The sequence below is a fragment of the Anastrepha obliqua genome, chromosome 2, assembly GCF_027943255.1.
Source record: "Anastrepha obliqua isolate idAnaObli1 chromosome 2, idAnaObli1_1.0, whole genome shotgun sequence".
In the NCBI taxonomy this organism is placed as follows: domain Eukaryota; kingdom Metazoa; phylum Arthropoda; class Insecta; order Diptera; family Tephritidae; genus Anastrepha; species Anastrepha obliqua.
In genome coordinates this window covers 87,646,908-87,665,647 of record NC_072893.1, presented here as the reverse complement: position 1 = coordinate 87,665,647, position 18,740 = coordinate 87,646,908, and the positions used below count along the sequence as shown (strand labels likewise).

The 18,740-nt window shown below is 34.2% G+C and overlaps 1 protein-coding gene across 1 annotated transcript; it reads right to left on the bottom strand.

Moving 5' to 3' along the window:
• Positions 1-6,043: 6,043 nt before the first annotated feature.
• On the bottom strand, positions 6,044-9,750 carry LOC129237951 (nucleoside hydrolase). The gene is made up of 5 exons (XM_054872952.1): positions 9,285-9,750; positions 8,758-8,940; positions 8,555-8,681; positions 6,574-6,716; positions 6,044-6,514 (listed from the first exon to the last, which is right to left on the bottom strand). Exons 1-5 carry the CDS (start codon positions 9,477-9,479, stop codon positions 6,131-6,133), a joined length of 1,032 nt encoding a protein of 343 aa, XP_054728927.1. The 5' UTR covers positions 9,480-9,750; the 3' UTR covers positions 6,044-6,130.
• Between the last annotated feature and the right edge of the window lie 8,990 nt (positions 9,751-18,740).

The following is an 18,740-nucleotide window of genomic DNA, read 5'->3' as shown; positions in this document are numbered from 1 at the left end:
AACCTTACAGACTATTTCTAATTTAACAGAGAGAAGAAACTTAATTTAATCTAGCCATAACCGATATATGAAAAGTGTAGGAAGTGTAGTCCAGCTGCTATAAGGAATTGACCTCACTCTCATTTCTAAGTGACACCACTTAGGGATACATTTTAAATTAAGAAAAACAAATAAAGTGTAATTATGAGTTTTTATGAGCAGAAAATTAAAGTAATTAAAATTACATAAAATGAAGTATATATATTTACAAAAGCGTAATTAAATAAATAAAAGGATATTTTATTTTTCGGTCTTCGAAATAATGAAATAAGAATCTTATTAAATCTGATGCAAGCGTGAAATTTATTATACGAAGCAATTCATAATTTGTATAACCTTATTGCTAGTATATTCAAAAATAGTGCTATTTTCGAATTTATACATAAAAATTTAGCTTTAGGATTTTGCCTGCCATAGTGTCATTTCTTTTTGTAAACACTTTTAGTGATACTCGTGCACTGTGGCATTGCTGCCGTACGTCGTCTCTATTACGAGTATCTGCTCAATTGCTTGCGAGTAGCTACAGTTTCTATTGTTATTGTCGTTGCTAGTTTGCTGTTTTGTTGTTTTATCGTTTTTGTTGGTAATTATCAGTGTGTATGGGAAAGGGGGTGGTGTTGGTGGTGGCATTGCCTGTGTTCGGGTTGTGCTTTGTGTACGCGCATTCGCATTCGTTGTGCTTTGGTGGTTTTTGCTTTATACTGGTGTACTGTTTTTGTACAATTTATTTTCGCTCAGACATTTATCATATTTGTTGTTTTGTGTTTTTCATCACTATTAACATTTTGCACAATTCATGTGAGCTTTTGACAATTACATAGCGGACCGAATGGAATGAAAACAATCGTTACCAACATTAAATTTTTCGCAGGTAAATGCTAATACGAGTAGATGTAATACAGTAACTGTCGAAAATGGGAACAGGCAAGCTGACTTAATGGGTGTAGTGTGGAAAAAATGGCTGATGAGTGATTGAATGCTCGTATATCACATGCTTAAATTTAATCATTGGCATAAATATAAAATAAATGTAATTATGTACGAGTATAAAATTTGTATTTTGTTTGAAACTAACACTAGTATATACATATATATATATATATATATATATAATTGGCGCGTACACCCTTTTTGGGAGTTTGGCTGAGCTCCTCCTCCTATTTGTGGTGTGCGTCTTGATGTTGTTCCACAAATGGAAGGACCTACAGATTCAAGCCGACTCCGAACGGCAGATATTTTTATGAGGAGCTTTTTCATGGCAGAAATACTCGTACACTCGGAGGTTCGCCATTGCCTGCCGAGGGGCGAACGCTATTAGAAAAATGTTTTTCTTAATTTGGTGTTTCACCGAGATTTGAACCTACGTTCTCTCTCTGAATTGCGAATGGTAGTCACGCACCAACCCATTCGGCTACGGCGGCCGCCTAGTATACATCCAGTTATTAAAAACTATTTAGTTTGCACCTGGTTTGTTCGTTTGTCTTGTTAGAAAAATCACAAACTAAAAAATTGTCTACTGGGGGGATTTGCACTGCGACCTGAAAGATCTTTTGTGCCCCTTCGTGGATTCAGAGTACTTCTCTGAGCCCAACTCATTGAATAAATTTTAGTATTTGTCCTATTTTACGGAGTTTGATTGAGTTTTATTTCCTGCTCTGGTAAAATATTTTTATCCAAGTCTTTGTGCTGCTTACGTAACAATGCTGGGCACGATGACAGTACATGCTTGGCGGTTTTATCTTAGCCACTACAGAACCTGCAAGTTCTTTTGGAGTATATTCCTAGGCTAGTAAAATGAAAATTCAATCTACAGAGCCGTACTAGAATTCTCGTGATGATTCTAAAATTATTCTTATTTAATTCCATACAATTTTTAAACCAGTTTAAGTAAAAGCTATCTATCATTGATTTTGATTGTGATAAATGCGGTAGACTGCCTTTTTTTACTTTTTCTAGGCCATAAAATAGTTATGAGCTTATGACTGTCATTTCACTCCCAGTAATCCTTTGTACCCTGGAAAATTAATTTCGTCCATATTCCGAATAACGGCGCGGATTGTCTGCGCATAACAGGAATCTTGAAAATGAGAAACAACTGTATAAATCAGTAGTAAAATAATGTGAGAGAAAAATCAGTATATGCGTAGTCAACTTCACGCCCATTAGAAAAGGCATCAATCCAGTAGTCGCTAAAAATGGCTACGTTAGAGAGAGTGCGTCAAGCAACAAAACAGTGCTGATTTGAAGAAAATATGCTTTTAACAGCAAGGAACATTGTGTCTTAAAGTATTCCTTCGAAAAGATTGGAGATAGTTGACTGTTTAGAGATAGGTCTATAATTAGTAACATCATTCTCGTTACCACTTTTCCTTAAGAAGAATGAGACAAAGTGCATCAACATCTGTCCGCGCAGATTGTTTTGAACCATCAATACCCCTAATTATAGAGGGTCTTTCAAAAGACGCTAGATGTAGTTTTAAAATAAAACATGTAAAAATTTAGACTACGAGTATTTCAAGTTTCACTATTTTTATTCAAAATATGGCTCTTAATAGGTATATGTGAAAAATCACATCACTTAAATGTCCACTATGAGGACGTCTATAGATAAAATCCGCCAAACAGTCTTTTCATGAATGCCTAATTGTTGAGAACGTCGAGATATCGATGTTGAGTGGTTGAAGGTTGTTCAGCCGTACTTTGCGCTGCACTAACAATATTCTTAACAGAGCGCCCAGTTTTTGGTCTGGCAGTCCTTTTGCTATACTCAACATAACCAGTTTCTTGAAAGTTTTTCACCAACCTTTGAATTGTCGACTCATACGGACAATTATTTCCATAAGAAAATCACTAATTTTGCGATAGATCATTCTTAAAGATGGACCATTTTATCTTCAGAAGTAAGACTTAAGTAACCAAAATTTAAAGCTGTGAATTGATTATATTCTTAGAAAGGATGGCGGTTATTGACCTCATTGCAAACAAAACTCGATTGGCAAATAAATTGGATGTATGAAGAGATGAGCTGCCAAAATTTCCGCCGAAGTAAACTGCAGATGGATTTAATGAAGTGAAGGCTTTAGAGTTCGATTTGATTCCATATGGAATGTTATTTAGGTAGTTGAATTTCTTCAAAAAATATTGATAGTTTTTGAAATAAATTGGTTCTTAGATTTGACGACTTTTAGAACTACGTTGATTTTTAAGTTTCTTTTATTCGTAAGTCTACCGCGGGAACTAAGAAGCCCAAAGTAGAGGTGCCATAACTACGAGGGGTGCCTTTTATATTTCGGGTTTAGAGAACAAAAACAAATTTTAATTATCGAAAATCACTTTATTGTTTTTCAAAATATTCTCCATGAAGATCTATACACTTTTACATGCCTTTGAACCAATTGTCGAAGCACTTTTGCCACTCTGAATGAGGTACCTCCAAAACATGCATTCTGAATGCCGCAACCGCTTCTTCAGGTGTCGAAAAACGTTGACCTCTCAGTTTGTTTTTTACGTACGGGAATAAAAAGAAGTCATTCGGTGCCAAGTCAGGACTATACGGCGGACGACCCATTAATTCGATGTTTTGGGTGCTCAAAAATGCAGTTGTTTGAGCCGATGTGTGACAGCTCGCATTGTCCTGGTGAAGAGTGATCCGTCTTTGGCGATTGGTTTTCCTAATGGTTGTGTACCACTCAGAATTTACTGTTCTGCGTTGTTCTAGTGGTACGGTTGCGACATGTCCAGTTTTCCCGGAAAAACAGGCGACCATTTGCTTGGAAGTGCTTCGTGCGCGAACAACTTTTGTTGGATTTGGCTCATCTTGAAACATCCATACAGTCGACTGCTGTTTACTTTCGGGCTCATACGCGTAAATCCATGATTCATCACCTGCCACGATGTCATAGACGTGTTTCGAAGCCCCACGATCGTATTTTTTGAGCATTTCCTTCGACCAATCGACACGAGCTTTTTTTTGAGCGATTGACAAATTGTGTGGGATCCAACACGAACAAATTTTTTTGACAGTCAAATGTTTATGCAATATTGAATGTATGCTGGTCCCACTAATGCCTAAGATTGTCTCAATCTCACGATAGGTCACATGACGATCTTGCAATATCAGTTCGCGCACAGCCTCAATGGTTTTTAGAACAACAACTGATTTTGGATGACCTTCACGAAACTCGTCTTGGAGTGAACTACGACCACGATTGAATTCACCATACCATCGATAAACACTGGAACATAATGGAGCTTCATCGTCAGAAAATGAATTAAGTTCATTCATGCAATGTTGCTGAGTTAATCCACTTCGAAAGTTGTAAGTCGCACGAAAATGTTCACGATTTAATTCCATTTTTGGACCGAGATGAATCTTTTAAGTTCCTGTAAACAACACAAATAGCGCTGGTATTTCAAAACGTTCTGAGTACGTAAAAGCCAAAAAATGTCAAACTTTGCGATACAGCTGTCAGTTGCCAGATTTCAATACCAGGGTTGCCAAATCCTGCCAAATAAAAGGCACCCCTCGTATAACGCCATATATTTGCTGATCCAACAAACTTAGGGGCAACACTGTAATCGATTAGAGGTGACATGCCATAATTCCGTAGTCATAACCATAGCCGTAGAGACCTATTGAACTTCGGTTTTTTGCTAAATGAGCTTTTATTAATTAAGTGAATATTCCTTAAATATATTTTATTCACTTGATAGCCAAATATTGAATAACAGTTAGTAACAACAGCTAAATATATTTGAAGGCACCACTGGAGATTCAAAGAATTTCCCTATCAATAGCAGGGGAACATGAAAATGGTGAATGAGAAATGGAGTTATTGAATTAGATTTTTATAAATTTGTTCACAAAATATAATAATTTATCTGAAATAATTAAGCCTTAAGACATTATCTACTCAATGAAATGGATGCTCAGCTGTCATATTCGATGGTACAAGTGGGGTAACTACCAGGCCACTTAGTATTTGAGAGGTTGAAATCAGCAAAAACTCACAGGTGATTGGCAGCTAACTTATTTTGAACCAGATGTACAATGTTACGAGTATCGGTATGAGCTATGCAGTTGTTACTAATAGCACTTCTAAAGTATTGGTAAACATTTTTATTACAAACTACTTAGTCTGCTTCCGGCTGGTCTTGCTCCACCCACGAAAATCACTTTCAAAGATTTGATATAATTTTTGACGTGATAACGTCTTATAATTCTATTTAACAGGCTGCACGCACGAAAAAAAGTGTCGTTACCTTGCTCATTAGTGTTACCTTGCTCATTGCCGTTACCTTGCTCATGTGTCGTTACCTTGCTCATTGCCGTTACCTTGAATGAACTGCAAGCGAAAGCGCGGAACGAACGACAAAGCAAACAAAGCAAACGAACGGCAACGTTCGACATCTTGCTCTCTCCTACTTAAGTGAGCGTATATGTGTATGTATATGCGCATATGTACATATAATATATAAATTCACTTATTTGTATTTGTATATGCCTTCTTATTGATTTTTATTAATTTCATTTACTTGAAGAATTTAAAATAAAACCAAGTTTGTTAATAATACCTGTTGTTTTAATGTTATTATTATTTTTTGACGTGATAACGTCTTATAATTCTATGTTGCACAAAAAATGCATCGTTATCTTGCTCATGCGTCGTTACCTTGCTTGAACAGCATGTTATGTTATGTTATGTTATGTTATGTTATGTTATGTTATGTTATGTTATGTTATGTTATGTTATGTTATGTTATGTTTTGTTATCTTATGTTATGTTATGTTATGTTAAAGTATATTATGTTATGTTAATGTTAACTCATTCTCTATATCCATACAAAATATCTATCAAACAAATAAAATTAAAATTTTCTTTTGAAAAATGCAACCAGTATTTTCTTATGACGTTATCACGTTAAACTATCGTCAGTAAACCGACTTTACAGACAACCTCTTTTTTTATTAAAAACTATTTATCTGCTTAGATGATCTCCTTCAATAATATCCCTGAAGTATTGTTAAATTTTGTATTAACAATCGCAACAATCGCAATAAAATAGTAGTATTTCCGCACATCAACTGTAGCTAGTACATTTCCGCATTCCCATTGGTATGCTCGAGAGCAAAGTCATCATATAACCCCACAGCCCATTGTGCAATTTTCTTGAAAACTTCCGAGTCTAACAATTCGATAATGCGTACATTTTTTGGAAACTTATCAACTTCTTGCAAATGATCCAGAATCATTTGGCCACGTGTGTGTCCTGTCAAATCAACAGTCGCATGCCATTTGCTTTCCTTTTTTACAAAAACACTTTCAAATAAAAACACCGCGACAAGCAAAGCATCGCAGGGTATCCAACTTTTAAAATTTGATGGAAGCCATTGAGCTCGCTCCACTTGGTTCATTATCTCGATAGCAGGGCAGGTATTCGCCGCGGTTTCGCCAAGTTCTTCTAAGCGCCAATTCTGTAAGAAACCTGTTTTAATAATTCATATCTTCACAAGAGATAAATCAGCTTACATACAAGGCATATAAAAAACCGGTCTTCCAAACAGGGCTCCCACGGTAATATTGTAATGGGACATTTGGATCTGGCAAGCACTGAATGAGCTGCTTCGGGATCTGAATAGAAATTGAATTCGGCACAGCGCGTGAAGTTGCCAACACCTGTTAATTTAAAACAATTTTCAAATTATTTAATAACATTTTAGTAGAAAATGAAATTGTTTATCAGAATACTTTCATAGAGGATTTTGAAGCAACTTAAATCAAATAAGATTTATGTTCTTTTGCAGGCTTCGGTTAGTTTTTAGCAAGAAGCATTACTCACTAGATAGCAGCCAAAGTTTCAGTTATGTCAGTCAAACCATATTGTTATATTTTTATTTTTTGTTTGAAGCAAGGAGATTTTGCCTATTAGAAAAGAATGGGAAAAAGTGAGTTTCAAGTGAATGAAGGGTTGAATTATTAGAACATCCATTCCCCGGATTTGATCTCTACTCACTTTTTATAACTTAGAAATATCGCTCAGTGAACAACGTCAAATAATGAGATAATCGCCCAAACAGATACCGAAATCTTACTTCTTAGACGGCATACAAAAGTTGGGAAACGCTTGCAAAATTTTTTTAGAATAAAAGAAGATTATGTTGAAGAAAATTTAAATTAAATTGTACTTATTGAAAGAGCCTCCCAGCTTTTGCAATACAAAATAACGCATTATCAGTTAAAAGCATCTCTTTCTTTCCTCCTAAGGCCAGTGAAGAAGACCAATACAAATGAAAGGTCATCCGCTTTGAACGACGCCAACTCGACTAACTTCGGTTGATTTGAAATGTTTGAGGCATAAATGTTGTTACTTAAAGAGCAACTAGTGGTAAACTGTATGCAATGAAAAATATGAGAAATACGAGATTTGTAAAGTGCCTATTGGTCGAGGGCCCACATCTCCTACAGCCAGACCTAAAGGGGCAGTGAAGTAGTTATGCATGTAAGTATATAGTTATCATTCACAAAAAAACGTCGAAATATGCTGAAGAATTAAGATCACGTATTAAAAGTGTGTGAAAAAATTAAAAAAAAATTAAACTGTAAGATACAAATTAATGAAAAAAAAAAACACTTTACATATGAAAAGTTATTCATCTGAAGCCCGGCACCCTAAAAGCACGCAACAAATTAATTTCATTTACAGGTGCATAAGACATCCTAATGTCGAGTTTCTGGCTGTAGTTGCTGGTACTTCTGATGACTATTGACTGCTATTTAATTCCTTGAAATTATATGCCGCTTTAAGCCATGTATTTGTAAAAATATTTGAAAAAATATTTTTTTTTTTAAGTTGTAAATAAAAATGTGTGTGCCGTTTTGATTTTATTAAATTATTATTTCATTGAGGCACATACACAAATTAAAAAAATGATTCCTTTTGGTTTTTCTTCTATATAGTTTTTTTTTCCTAAAAAAATATTTATTAGCACACGAAAATATTCAGCGTTTACTGAGTTTTATAGCAATTTTATTCAAGTGGAGATTTCACAACCAACAACAAAATTGTCAGGAAGGGGAAATTGAGCGCCAGAGTGGCATTTCATTCATGAGAGAAAATTGGGGGTTTACTGGGTAAATTTGGCACTACTCATACAATAAACAAGCACAAAGTGTATATTGCAAAATTACAAAAAAAAAAAATGGAAATTTATATAAAACATTTTAACATAAGACAGGTGTAAATATTCTTAGATAGAGGTGTAGATATTCTTCGCAATTTTCCATTTATTTTATTTTTCTTAAATTGCGCAAATTTTGCAAGTTTTGTGCTTTTGTACTTTTTTTTTTTTTTTTGATAATTTTCTTTTTGAAAACAAATGCTGACAAATTCTGAGAAATTTAGTTACCGGCTAATTATTACTGAATAAAACGTAAATTGTAAACGCTTCTGAAAACCGCAATGAGGTTTACTCAAGATGTTATCAAAATTGTATATATGTACTATATATATTTACCTTGATGATTACCACCCATTATATAAATATCCTTTACAGCATTCGCAAATTGTTCACCAAACATAGAGTAGCAAAGTGCAATGTTGGTTAACGGACCAACGCTTATTATTGATACCTCTTTCGGATGCTAAAAACAGTAAAAGAGAATTTTGGATATTATTGTACACACATTTGTATACATACACTAAAGTATATTAACTTACCATAGTACAAAATCTATTTATAGCCACCACAGCATGTTCCTCCTGCACCACCTGCTCAATTTTATAATCTGCTTCCAGGGGCAAAATGTCGCTAAAGCCATCGCGGCCATGAAAATATTTACTATCATCAACAAGTTCGGTGGGTGGTATAAGCGACTCAGAAGCGCCAAAATAAATAGGAATCTGTTGGAAGAAAATGCGTTTTTGAAAATGAAAAATAAACGGTGCTTCGAAGGAACTGAAAAGAAAAAGTGAAATAAAATGAACACTTTGTTTTTTTTTTTTATTTCATTCTTTTTTTACACATATTTGATCCAAGGCGAACTCATATAAAGTTAAGCAGCTGCTGAGCAGCCGATTTTTTTCGCTTTTTAGGGGTTTCACATTTATTGAAAGTAAGTGATCTCGCTTTTTGTTGTTGTTTTTCTTTCATTCTTATTGAAATTTTGCTTTTGTACTACTGTCATCGACTTATCTGGATTCGCGTTTGATTTATTATTTGAATTAAATTGCTTAATTTTTTTTACCTCAGTTCGTTTGCAAGCCTTCAAAATGCGGTACATATTTCGTGCCGCATTGTGCAGGTCAGTATTTCCACAGCCACATATAGTCACGCCCAGCAATGTTATATGCTGGTCAGCGGCTGCTTTGATTAACAATAGTAATGCCCATGCATCATCACTGCCGCCATCACAGTCCAAAATAACAAAACGATTTTCCATTATTATCAGCAGCAGCACTTTGTTATTGTTTATTAAATGTATAAAATGGCATTCACTTCTTTTGGTAATTTATCTAAGAAAATATCTAGACTACAATTTTGTCTGTCTGTCTGTTAAACATTTCACTCTTGAAGTATATATAGAGAGGCATTTAATTATATCACACAAATTATTTTATTAATCTTTTTGCAGGTACATTATTTTTCCTGCTAAATAAAAATATTTCCGCGTATCTACTGCGCAAATATTGTCAGCTGCTCTCTAAGCACTCTTCCAGCGCACTAAATTCCAATTAAGCAGCTGTAAATTGTAAAGCAGAGTGTGGATATATATTTTTATGCCGGTTGCTGCTATGTATGTATTTCCAAGTAGGTAAGAGTACCATATATGTTTGTATCTACAATCTCGTAACTCAGCTAATCAACCAGCAACGATCACTATACACGAGTATTCTATGTATATGAGCGCATAGTACTTAATAAGTTGAAACTCATGGGCTAAACTGAATTGGACTGATGCCTTACACTCCTCCACTCCATATATCTGACTATATTCATGCAGATATGAAGGTATGTGTGTGTATGTGCACACAAATGTATAGTGCGAATTTCAGAAAGCCGGCAAAATTATAGTCTCTCTACCTTTCTGTTTTGTTACTTACTCAAAATATTTTCTCTTTACTCGTGCTCTATACACTCTTGCATTTTACCCCTTGAACCAGGTAAACATAGTTGTAAGTCGTGTGTAGGAGACTTATCATTCGTCTTCATCATCGGGGATACATATTCTGAAACAAAAGGGAAAAAATATTTTTTTCCATTTTCCCTAGTAGAAGTTGTATGGTGAATTTTGTTATGATGAAATAAAAGGGACAAATGTCTTCGCCGAACCTCAGTGAATTTTCATAATTTATAGCTACTTATAATTAGTTTGTTCGCATATAATTTTAAATATACAAAATAGTCGTTTGAAGCGTTATTCAAAAAACAAAAACGGAAAAAAAATTTAACATTTTTCTTCAGATTCAATTTCATGTTTTTTAATAAAAAAATAATAACTCACAAAATAGTATTTAGGAGCGAAAAATAACACTCGCAAAAGGCATCTCATTTTTATCAAGAAAATATAAAATTTATAGTTAGAAAGCGAAAAGTAATTCTTCTTAAAAATTCCTATAAATAGCGCAAAAAATGTTTAAATCAGATTAAGGAATAATTAAGAGCTAAAAGCTTCAAAAAATATGCACGTATGTATATACAGTAGGTTCTGTTTTTATGCGGCTTTTTTTTATGCGGTTTTGAAATAGTGCCGTTTTTTTTTTTAATTACAAAATGCATGTCGACCTATCGGGAATTTTACATATAAACAAGATTCTAAACCAGCTAAGCAAAAACTCATCACAGATTCATGCGGTCTATGGAACGTATCTATAGTTATAATATGGGACTAGTGCCCTTTTTTATGCGATTTTATTACATTATTTCAGATTTATGCGGTTTTAGCATTTGAAACGTATCTATAGTTTTACTATAGAACTAGTAGCTTTTTTTATGCTGTTTTTTTTATGCTGTTTCTTGCGGAACGTATCTACCGCATAAAAACAGAACCTACTGTACTATATATTCGAAATTGTTCTACGATAATTAGAAGCTTTAAATTTTTTTTCCAATGAAAATTTGAAAATAAGTGTGCAAAAAGTGATCAAATGGCTTAGAGTCAAATATATTGGCTTCGGAAGAGCTCTGATATTTTTAAAATCAGTATTTAGAACAGGTGGCGCCAAAATTTATCACTATATCGAAAGATTTATAAGTTTGCAAATGGCATCGTACGTCAATTACATTTGACACTTGTGAACTGGGCAGCTGCAGTATGCAAACAGACAAATAAGGGGTTAGGGATAGTGAGAGTCCCGATAAATCATGATTTTCAATAATTTTTTTTGCTAGGCAGTTGCTTTATTTTACAAAAATAAAAGCATTGCATTAATAAATCATGTTTTGACTTGACTTTAGAAACATTTCAAAAAAATAAATAACTGTAAAAGTTATCACTGTTTGTGTGGAGCCCGTTTCTCCAGAAGTCTCTTGCGGTGACCATCACAAGTCCTTGGAGATTCATCTAAAATCAATCGGACTAGGGAAATTAGTTGTATCAATAGATGCAGCCTCAGGAATTATTTTTCAGATTTTCGAGAAAAAAAAATTAATTGCTAAAAAAAATCGAAATTTTTGAAAAAAATCCTTCGATCAGGCACTAGTTTTTTATGCTTTTCAAAAGCAGTATACATTTTATTGAAATCTACCAAGCGGTTTTTAAGTTACAGCGATCACCAGTTCAAAAAACATATTTTTGAGAAAAACGCTTTTAAAGTTTTTGTTTTTGTTTGTTTTTGCCCGAGCGCCCTTTGTTAATTGTTGAATAACTCGAAAAGTATTTGTCGAATTCACTTCAAATTTTCACACAATATTTTTAAGATATTATACTTTAAGAAAATGCAAAAACTCAATTTTTTTAAAATTTTGACTACCCCTAATCCCATAATGGAGCACGTAAAAGTCAAAATAAAGATTTCCACAACTCAAAATTATTTTTTTATATTTAGTTAAAAAGATATTCAAAACTAAAATTGATCAATTTTCTGCCTCCTATTATATAAATAAACTTTAGATAGTTTCTGAGCTTCAACCGGTCGAATTCGAAACGGTACAAAATTTTATCTACTACTAAAAACACAAAAAATGCTACCCTTTTTCAAATGCAGTCAAATTTGTTTTCATAAATTTTATGCTTCTACGATTCAACCTGAGTGAAGTTTTTATTAATTATAATTTATCCGCTAACTTTCTTTTAGCTTTCGAATTTTGTTTGTTTATTTATTTTATGATTATCTATGTAACTTATTCGAGTGAAAATTCGAGACAAAAGTCAAAATATGTGAAATTTTATAGAATTCAGCCAATGTTCAATGTATCGGATCATAAGAGGCGTAAACCATTCCAACCAGCTCCACAAAGAATAAAACATTATTTCGCAGGTTTTTGTGTGGAATATAAAAGAAGAGGTGGGTCAATTACATTATAAGTAGCAATGATATCAAAGGTAAAGCAGAGTGAAGAAATACTTCCTTTATTTTGTAAGGACTTCAAATTTATTAAGGCACATTTTGCAACATATGAAGGAATCGAATGAACAAAATTAAGCGATCTGGGAGCGAAACGAAGAAAATGCTTTTGAACTCTTTCAAGTCTATTAATATGTCAAAGGTGATGTGGCCTGCCTATTCCAACTTAGATCATACAATCGAAACCAAAGCGTCGAATAAAGGTAAGTGTAGAATATGCCTTAGAAATTATAAAATTTAAATGACTTAGAAATAGGAGTTTAGTTATTTACCTTGCTATCAGGCTGATTACGATTTATGTACTCGTAGATGCTTTTATTTCTTGAATGTAAATGTTTGGTTGTTTGGCGCTTTATGATTTCTTACCTTTTCCAGTGCGCACCATTCAAGATTACTCGCGTACTTTTTCGCTTAAAATTACAGTAATAAGATGAATCATATGACATTATGGATTTTATTTCACTGGGCCCAGTCGGTAAATTGATGGAATGAAATTGTAATTTGAATTGGTCGAGCCAAGGAACACCAAGAGATTTGGTAGCTCCTAAGCCACTCTGGCTTAAAAGTCCATTGTATTTCGAGCTCTGGAAAGAGGGTAGATAGTCAAGGGGGAAAGAGGAAAAATATCAGAGAAAGAGATAGGAAAGAATAGAGAAATTGAAATTCGGCAAATTGATAGTTTAGTTTCGTTTTGTTTTTCGATTTAAGAGGTATTTTTATTTTTTATTTATTGTAAATGTATTTATTTTTTTTTTTTTTTTTTTTTTTTTTGAGTGATTTATTCACTGTGCTCATTCTTTTATTCTGACGTTCGGAATAAAGCTTGTAGCAGATCTCTGACCAAGGCGCATTCATTAAAGGTGGTGGCACTAGACAAACGGCAATGTTCTGTACGTTTGATTGTCAAAGCAAAGTATTGGGAAGCTAGAAAACAAATAATGAATTCGCCTTGTTTCATTCTGAGCTGACAGCTATATGGAGACGGCGAAGAAAAAAAAACATATCAGCTGATTTATCAACACCACCTTTAATAGATTTGCCTTGCCTATGACTGAAGAAAGCTTTTTGTCACGTTTGTTTATTCCTTCTTCATAGTTCGTGTTTGGCGAAAAGCTGGAGGAGTTGCAGGTTCTTGTATGATTATGACAACGTTTCTTTTAGTCTGTTGGCACATAAAAAGGATCTATCGATTAGCGTAAAAACTGCTATTAAAAAAAAAAATACAAAAAAGGTCGATTTATTTATTTCAAAATTCTTCTATTTTCCTTTCTGTCAGCTATAGAAAATTGCAATATTTTGTTAGTATTTAAAATACTAGTCTTAGCGCTAACAAGAGCTTGACTCTTTCTCCTTCTCTTCTTCTTTCTCCGTTGAGCTAATTATCTCTTGGTGAGTTTATTTAAACGCTTATTTCAGCTTCTTTAGTAAACTTACATAGTGGGAAAAAGATATAAATATATTATTCCTTTATCTTGTTGCAATAAATAAATCGCCTCCAACGATTTCAACTACCCATCCAAGTGATTTCCTTTGCAAAAGACTGCAAATGGCCAACATTTTGGAATTGCAATCCAATGCCAGAAATAAAATAACTAACATATGGGCTGAAAAGTCCCGGGCATAACAAAGAAAATAAATTTTTTGACGTGATAACGTCTTATAATTCGATTTAGCCGGCTGCACGCACGAAAAAATGTATCGTTACCTTGCTCACTAGTGTTACCTTGCTCATTAGTGTTACCTTGCTCATTTGTCGTTACCTTGCTCATTCGCCGTTACCTTGCTTATTTGCCTGTAAGCGAAAGCGCGGAACGAACGACAAAGCAAACAAATCAAACGAACGGCAACGTTCGACATCTTGCTCTCTCCTACTTAAGTGAGCGTATATATGTATGTATATGCGCATATATACATATATAAATTCACGTATTTGTACTTGCATATGCCTTCTTATTGATTATTATTAATTTGATTTACTTGAAGAATTTAAAATAAAACCAAGTTTGTTAATAATACCTGTTGTTTTAATGTTATTATTATTAATTTTTTTATTATATATGAAGGAAAAAATGTATGGTAATATTTACCATATACCTTATATAAACATGCATATACATATACAATTTCGCGCAATTTTCAAAAAGAATAAATCTATATGTAAAGATGCATACAAGTCATATGGACATATCAAATATACGAATCTATTCCGTACGGAAGCAAATGTAAGCTAATGTGCTTGAACTGCAAGAGAGAGCGCGGAACGAACGACAAAGAGCACAATCGGCCCCCGCGTTCGGCAACGTTCGACATCTGGCTCTGTCCTACTTGAGTGAGCATATATATGTATGTATATGCGCATTTGTATATAAATTCACATACTTGTATTTGCATATGCCTTCTTCCTGTGTGCATGGTAATGAACCATTTCTTTGTTGAGAATAGGACGATGATAGAAAAAGTAGGAAATGAAAGGGAGTGTTTCGAGTTTAAAGTGTCTTGAAAAGGGCAAATCGATGATGGTGCCTCTTAGTGTTGTTGACTTATTAACGTCTGATGTACAATCGAAATTGAAGATATCTTTCATGAATTTGATAAATGTTTCGTCATTTTTCACGTTTGTGTAAATGTAACTAGACCTATTCCATTGCAATTCCATTTACCTCCTCCTCTATATCCATACAAAATATCTATCAAACAAATAAAATTAAAATTTTGTTTTGAAAATTGCAACCATTCCATCAATATTTTCTTATGACGTTGTCACGTTAAACTATCGTCAGTAAACCGACTTTACAGACAACCTCTTTTTTGTTCTAAATTAGCTTTATTCATCAATTCAATTTCCCCTCCAGAACAACGCAATCATTCCATCGCTGCTTTAACATTTCAACACCCCATTTGTAGAAGGATTTATCTTTTGCCTCAAAATATGTAGGTCTCAGTTTCAGCGATAACCTTTTCATTCGAGCAAAATTTCTTACCGACGAGCATTTTTTTAGGTCTACGAATAGCCAGTAGTCGCAGGGAGGCAAATCTAGTGAATACAGTGGATATGGGAATCGTCAAATCGTTCTTATTTTTGGTCAAAACTGAGCAAACGCGGCACCCACTTTGAACAGAGCTCTCTCATAGCCAAATGCTCATGCAATATAAAGCCAACACCTTCTTTTTATATATTTACGATGTCAGCTAAGTCACGCAACTTCACCTTTCGATCATTCAAAACGATTTTGTGGATATTTTTGATGTTTTCTGGTGTTACTGCCTCAGTTGGACGTCCACTGCGTTGTGCATCATCGGTGTCTCTACGTCCATGTTTGAAGTCAACAAACCATCGTTTTATTGTTTTTTCTGATGGTACGGAGTCCCCATAATGATTGTTAAGCCAATGTCTCGCTTGAACTGTATTTTTCTCCATCAAGAAGCAGTGTAAAATTCAAACATGAAATTCTTTTAGATTCATTGTTTTAAAAATAACAAAAGTAGCGTCACTCTTAGCACAGTAACTCACGAACTAATGAATATAATACCATGAAATTTTATTTGCTCTCTTTTTAAGGTTAGTAGTAACTAAAAAAGAGGTGAACGCCTGTGCAGCCCATGTCTTACCTCATCTAAAATTTCATCCCGGCACAGTTACGCTCAACTATTCCCCTCAATACACACAATATTGTATTCTGTAATTCTTTTTTAATTCCCAAATATTACTTCACTTTCAGCTAAAACTGTCAGACGCCTACGAACTTATAAGTTCTTCTTCGTGCAATAGGCTTGCGCTAATCCCTATGTAAACTGGTTCCTTAAGATGAGAATCTACTTTAGAAAGCGCGAAAATTTAACGGTCTTTATAGTTACGCCTCGGGAGTCTAGCGTAAGTGCACTAGAGTGCCACCCCAGAGGTTGTGAGTTCGAATCCCACGTAAAGCACGGTCCTCGCACTTTTCCAAATTTTACCTACTTTCCCTGTTTCGAAAAACAAAAAAAAAATTATTCTTCAACCCCAAAAACTTATCCTTTCCATCCTTACTCCCGCACAATAGTCAGCGCATTATTTGCATTGTGGCTGCTAGAACAAGCAAAAAAAAAACAAAGAATAACACACAGTTACACATTGCATCAGTGGCACCAGCAAGAGGAAGCGGCAATGAATTCAATATAAATATTACGCAGCCCCCAACTTAGAAAATATTAAGCGAAGTGCTAGAAGCTTTGGAGCAGCAGACAACTAATATCCCTACTGAGTTTCATTGCGTTGAGCAAAACTTCCAGCTGTCTTTTTATCGTGCATTTGTCTCTGTTGCTCATAAAACATTCAGTTTTACCCAGAAATTTTATATATAGGTAAGCCACAGAAGCTAACATTTTTCAAAAATCAGTTTTCTTTCCGTCACAAAAAAATCGCGGAAGCTAATTGAGATAAAATATCGCGTTATAGATAGGAGCGTTGCCTTTTTTTGCGCCCAATAATGGAAACACAGTAAAATAATAATGAAAATAGCTTTACTATTTTTCAAAACATTCTATTGGGTTGGCAACTAAGTAATTGCGGATTGTTTTTAGAAAATTAAAGACAATTTTTTTATGGAACTAAATAACTTTATTCTGTAATGTATTGCCTATCTTGAGCAATGACCTCTTGCCATCTTTCAGGCAGCATCATAATCCTACGTTCACAAAACTTCTGGTTTGGTATTTGCAAAAAACTAAATCAGTTACTATTTGACATCATCATCATTATTGAAATTTTTATCATTAAGAGTTTTGTAAAGATCGAAACAAACAGTAATCAGATGTTGCAAGGTCAGGACTATATGGTGGATGTGGCAAAACATCCCAACCAAGCTCCAATATTTTTTGCCGAGTGGTCAAATATGTGTGTGGCCTTGCATTGTCATTATGGAATACAATACTTTTTTCGATTTGTCAATTCGGTGCGCTTTTCTTCAGCTGTATTGTTTAATTTCGTTGGTTGTTCAATGTAGACATCAGAATTGATCGTTCGGTAGACAATTCCTCTGTAATCCCACCAAACTAATAGCAAAACCTTCTTTTGATGAATATCAACTTTTGATGTGGTTTGAGTTGGTTCACCTGGCCTGCTTCACGATCTTTTCCGCTTGATATTGTTGTAAACAACCCATTTTCCATCAACAGTTATCAGTCGTTTTAAAAATGGATCATTTTCATTACGTTTCTTTAGCAAATTGTTCTTTTAGTTCGTGACGAACTCATGAATCGAGTTTTTGAGCATAGCCAAGTTGTTTTAAATGATTTTCAATGCATGTAACTTCTACTCAAATATGAACGAGACGGTATCAATAAAACGGTCCGCGGATGACATATGGCAAAAATAAATTTTTTGTTTTTTGGTAGGAGCTGTTATAAGCTTACATGGCAAATTTCAGCGTGATATGTCACATAGTTTATTTTCTGTGCTACTGTAAACAAGTCAAGCTCGAGTGTTTTATTGATACCGTCTCGTTCATATTTGAGCAGAAGGTATGTGATACATGAAGCTTCTCTGCAATCTCACGTGTTGTACTGTGACCATCCGAATCGATTATTGCTTTGATTAGGACGTCATCAACTTCAATTGGAAGACCAGAGCGTTTTTCATCTTTGAGTGAAAAATCACCAGAAAGAAATGTGGCAAACCAATTTTGACATTGCCGTTCTTTTAAGGCTTCGCCACCATAAATAGCACATAAATTTTTATGATCTTGCGATGACGAAAATTACGAAATATGTAAAGGAACACATTTTCATTCATTCATTTTTCAACGAACGCCAAACGAAAACTACGCAACCGATCAAAAAACTTTTTTACTGATTGACAGCTGTATTTCCAACTAACAAAATGTGTTTTACATTTCTACTACGTTTGCAAACCTAAAAATTCAACTGAAGCCATCTATGAATGAAATCCGCAATTTCTTAGTTGTCAACCCAATACTTGGAAGTTAATGCACTTCTGCACTTTTGCCGCTGAGATGTGGATACCTCTAGACTTCAACAGCTCCTTCAGGCGTTGAAAAAAGTTGGCGTAGCATTTTATTTTTGATGTTCGGGAACAAAACAAAATCATTGGCACCTAATTAGGGCTTTAAGGCGTATAACCCATTAATTCGATCTTTTGA

Excerpts from the sequence above, each read along its gene's own strand:
- LOC129237951 (XM_054872952.1), bottom strand. The coding sequence starts at position 9,479 with ATGGAAAATCGTTTTGTTATTTTGGACTGTGATGGCGGCAGTGATGAT. Across the intron at positions 8,941-9,284 it reads AGGCTTGCAAACGAACTGAG|ATTCCTATTTATTTTGGCGC; the intron begins GTAAAAAAAATT and ends TTCTTCCAACAG. Across the intron at positions 8,682-8,757 it reads TAAATAGATTTTGTACTATG|CATCCGAAAGAGGTATCAAT; the intron begins GTAAGTTAATAT and ends TACTGTTTTTAG.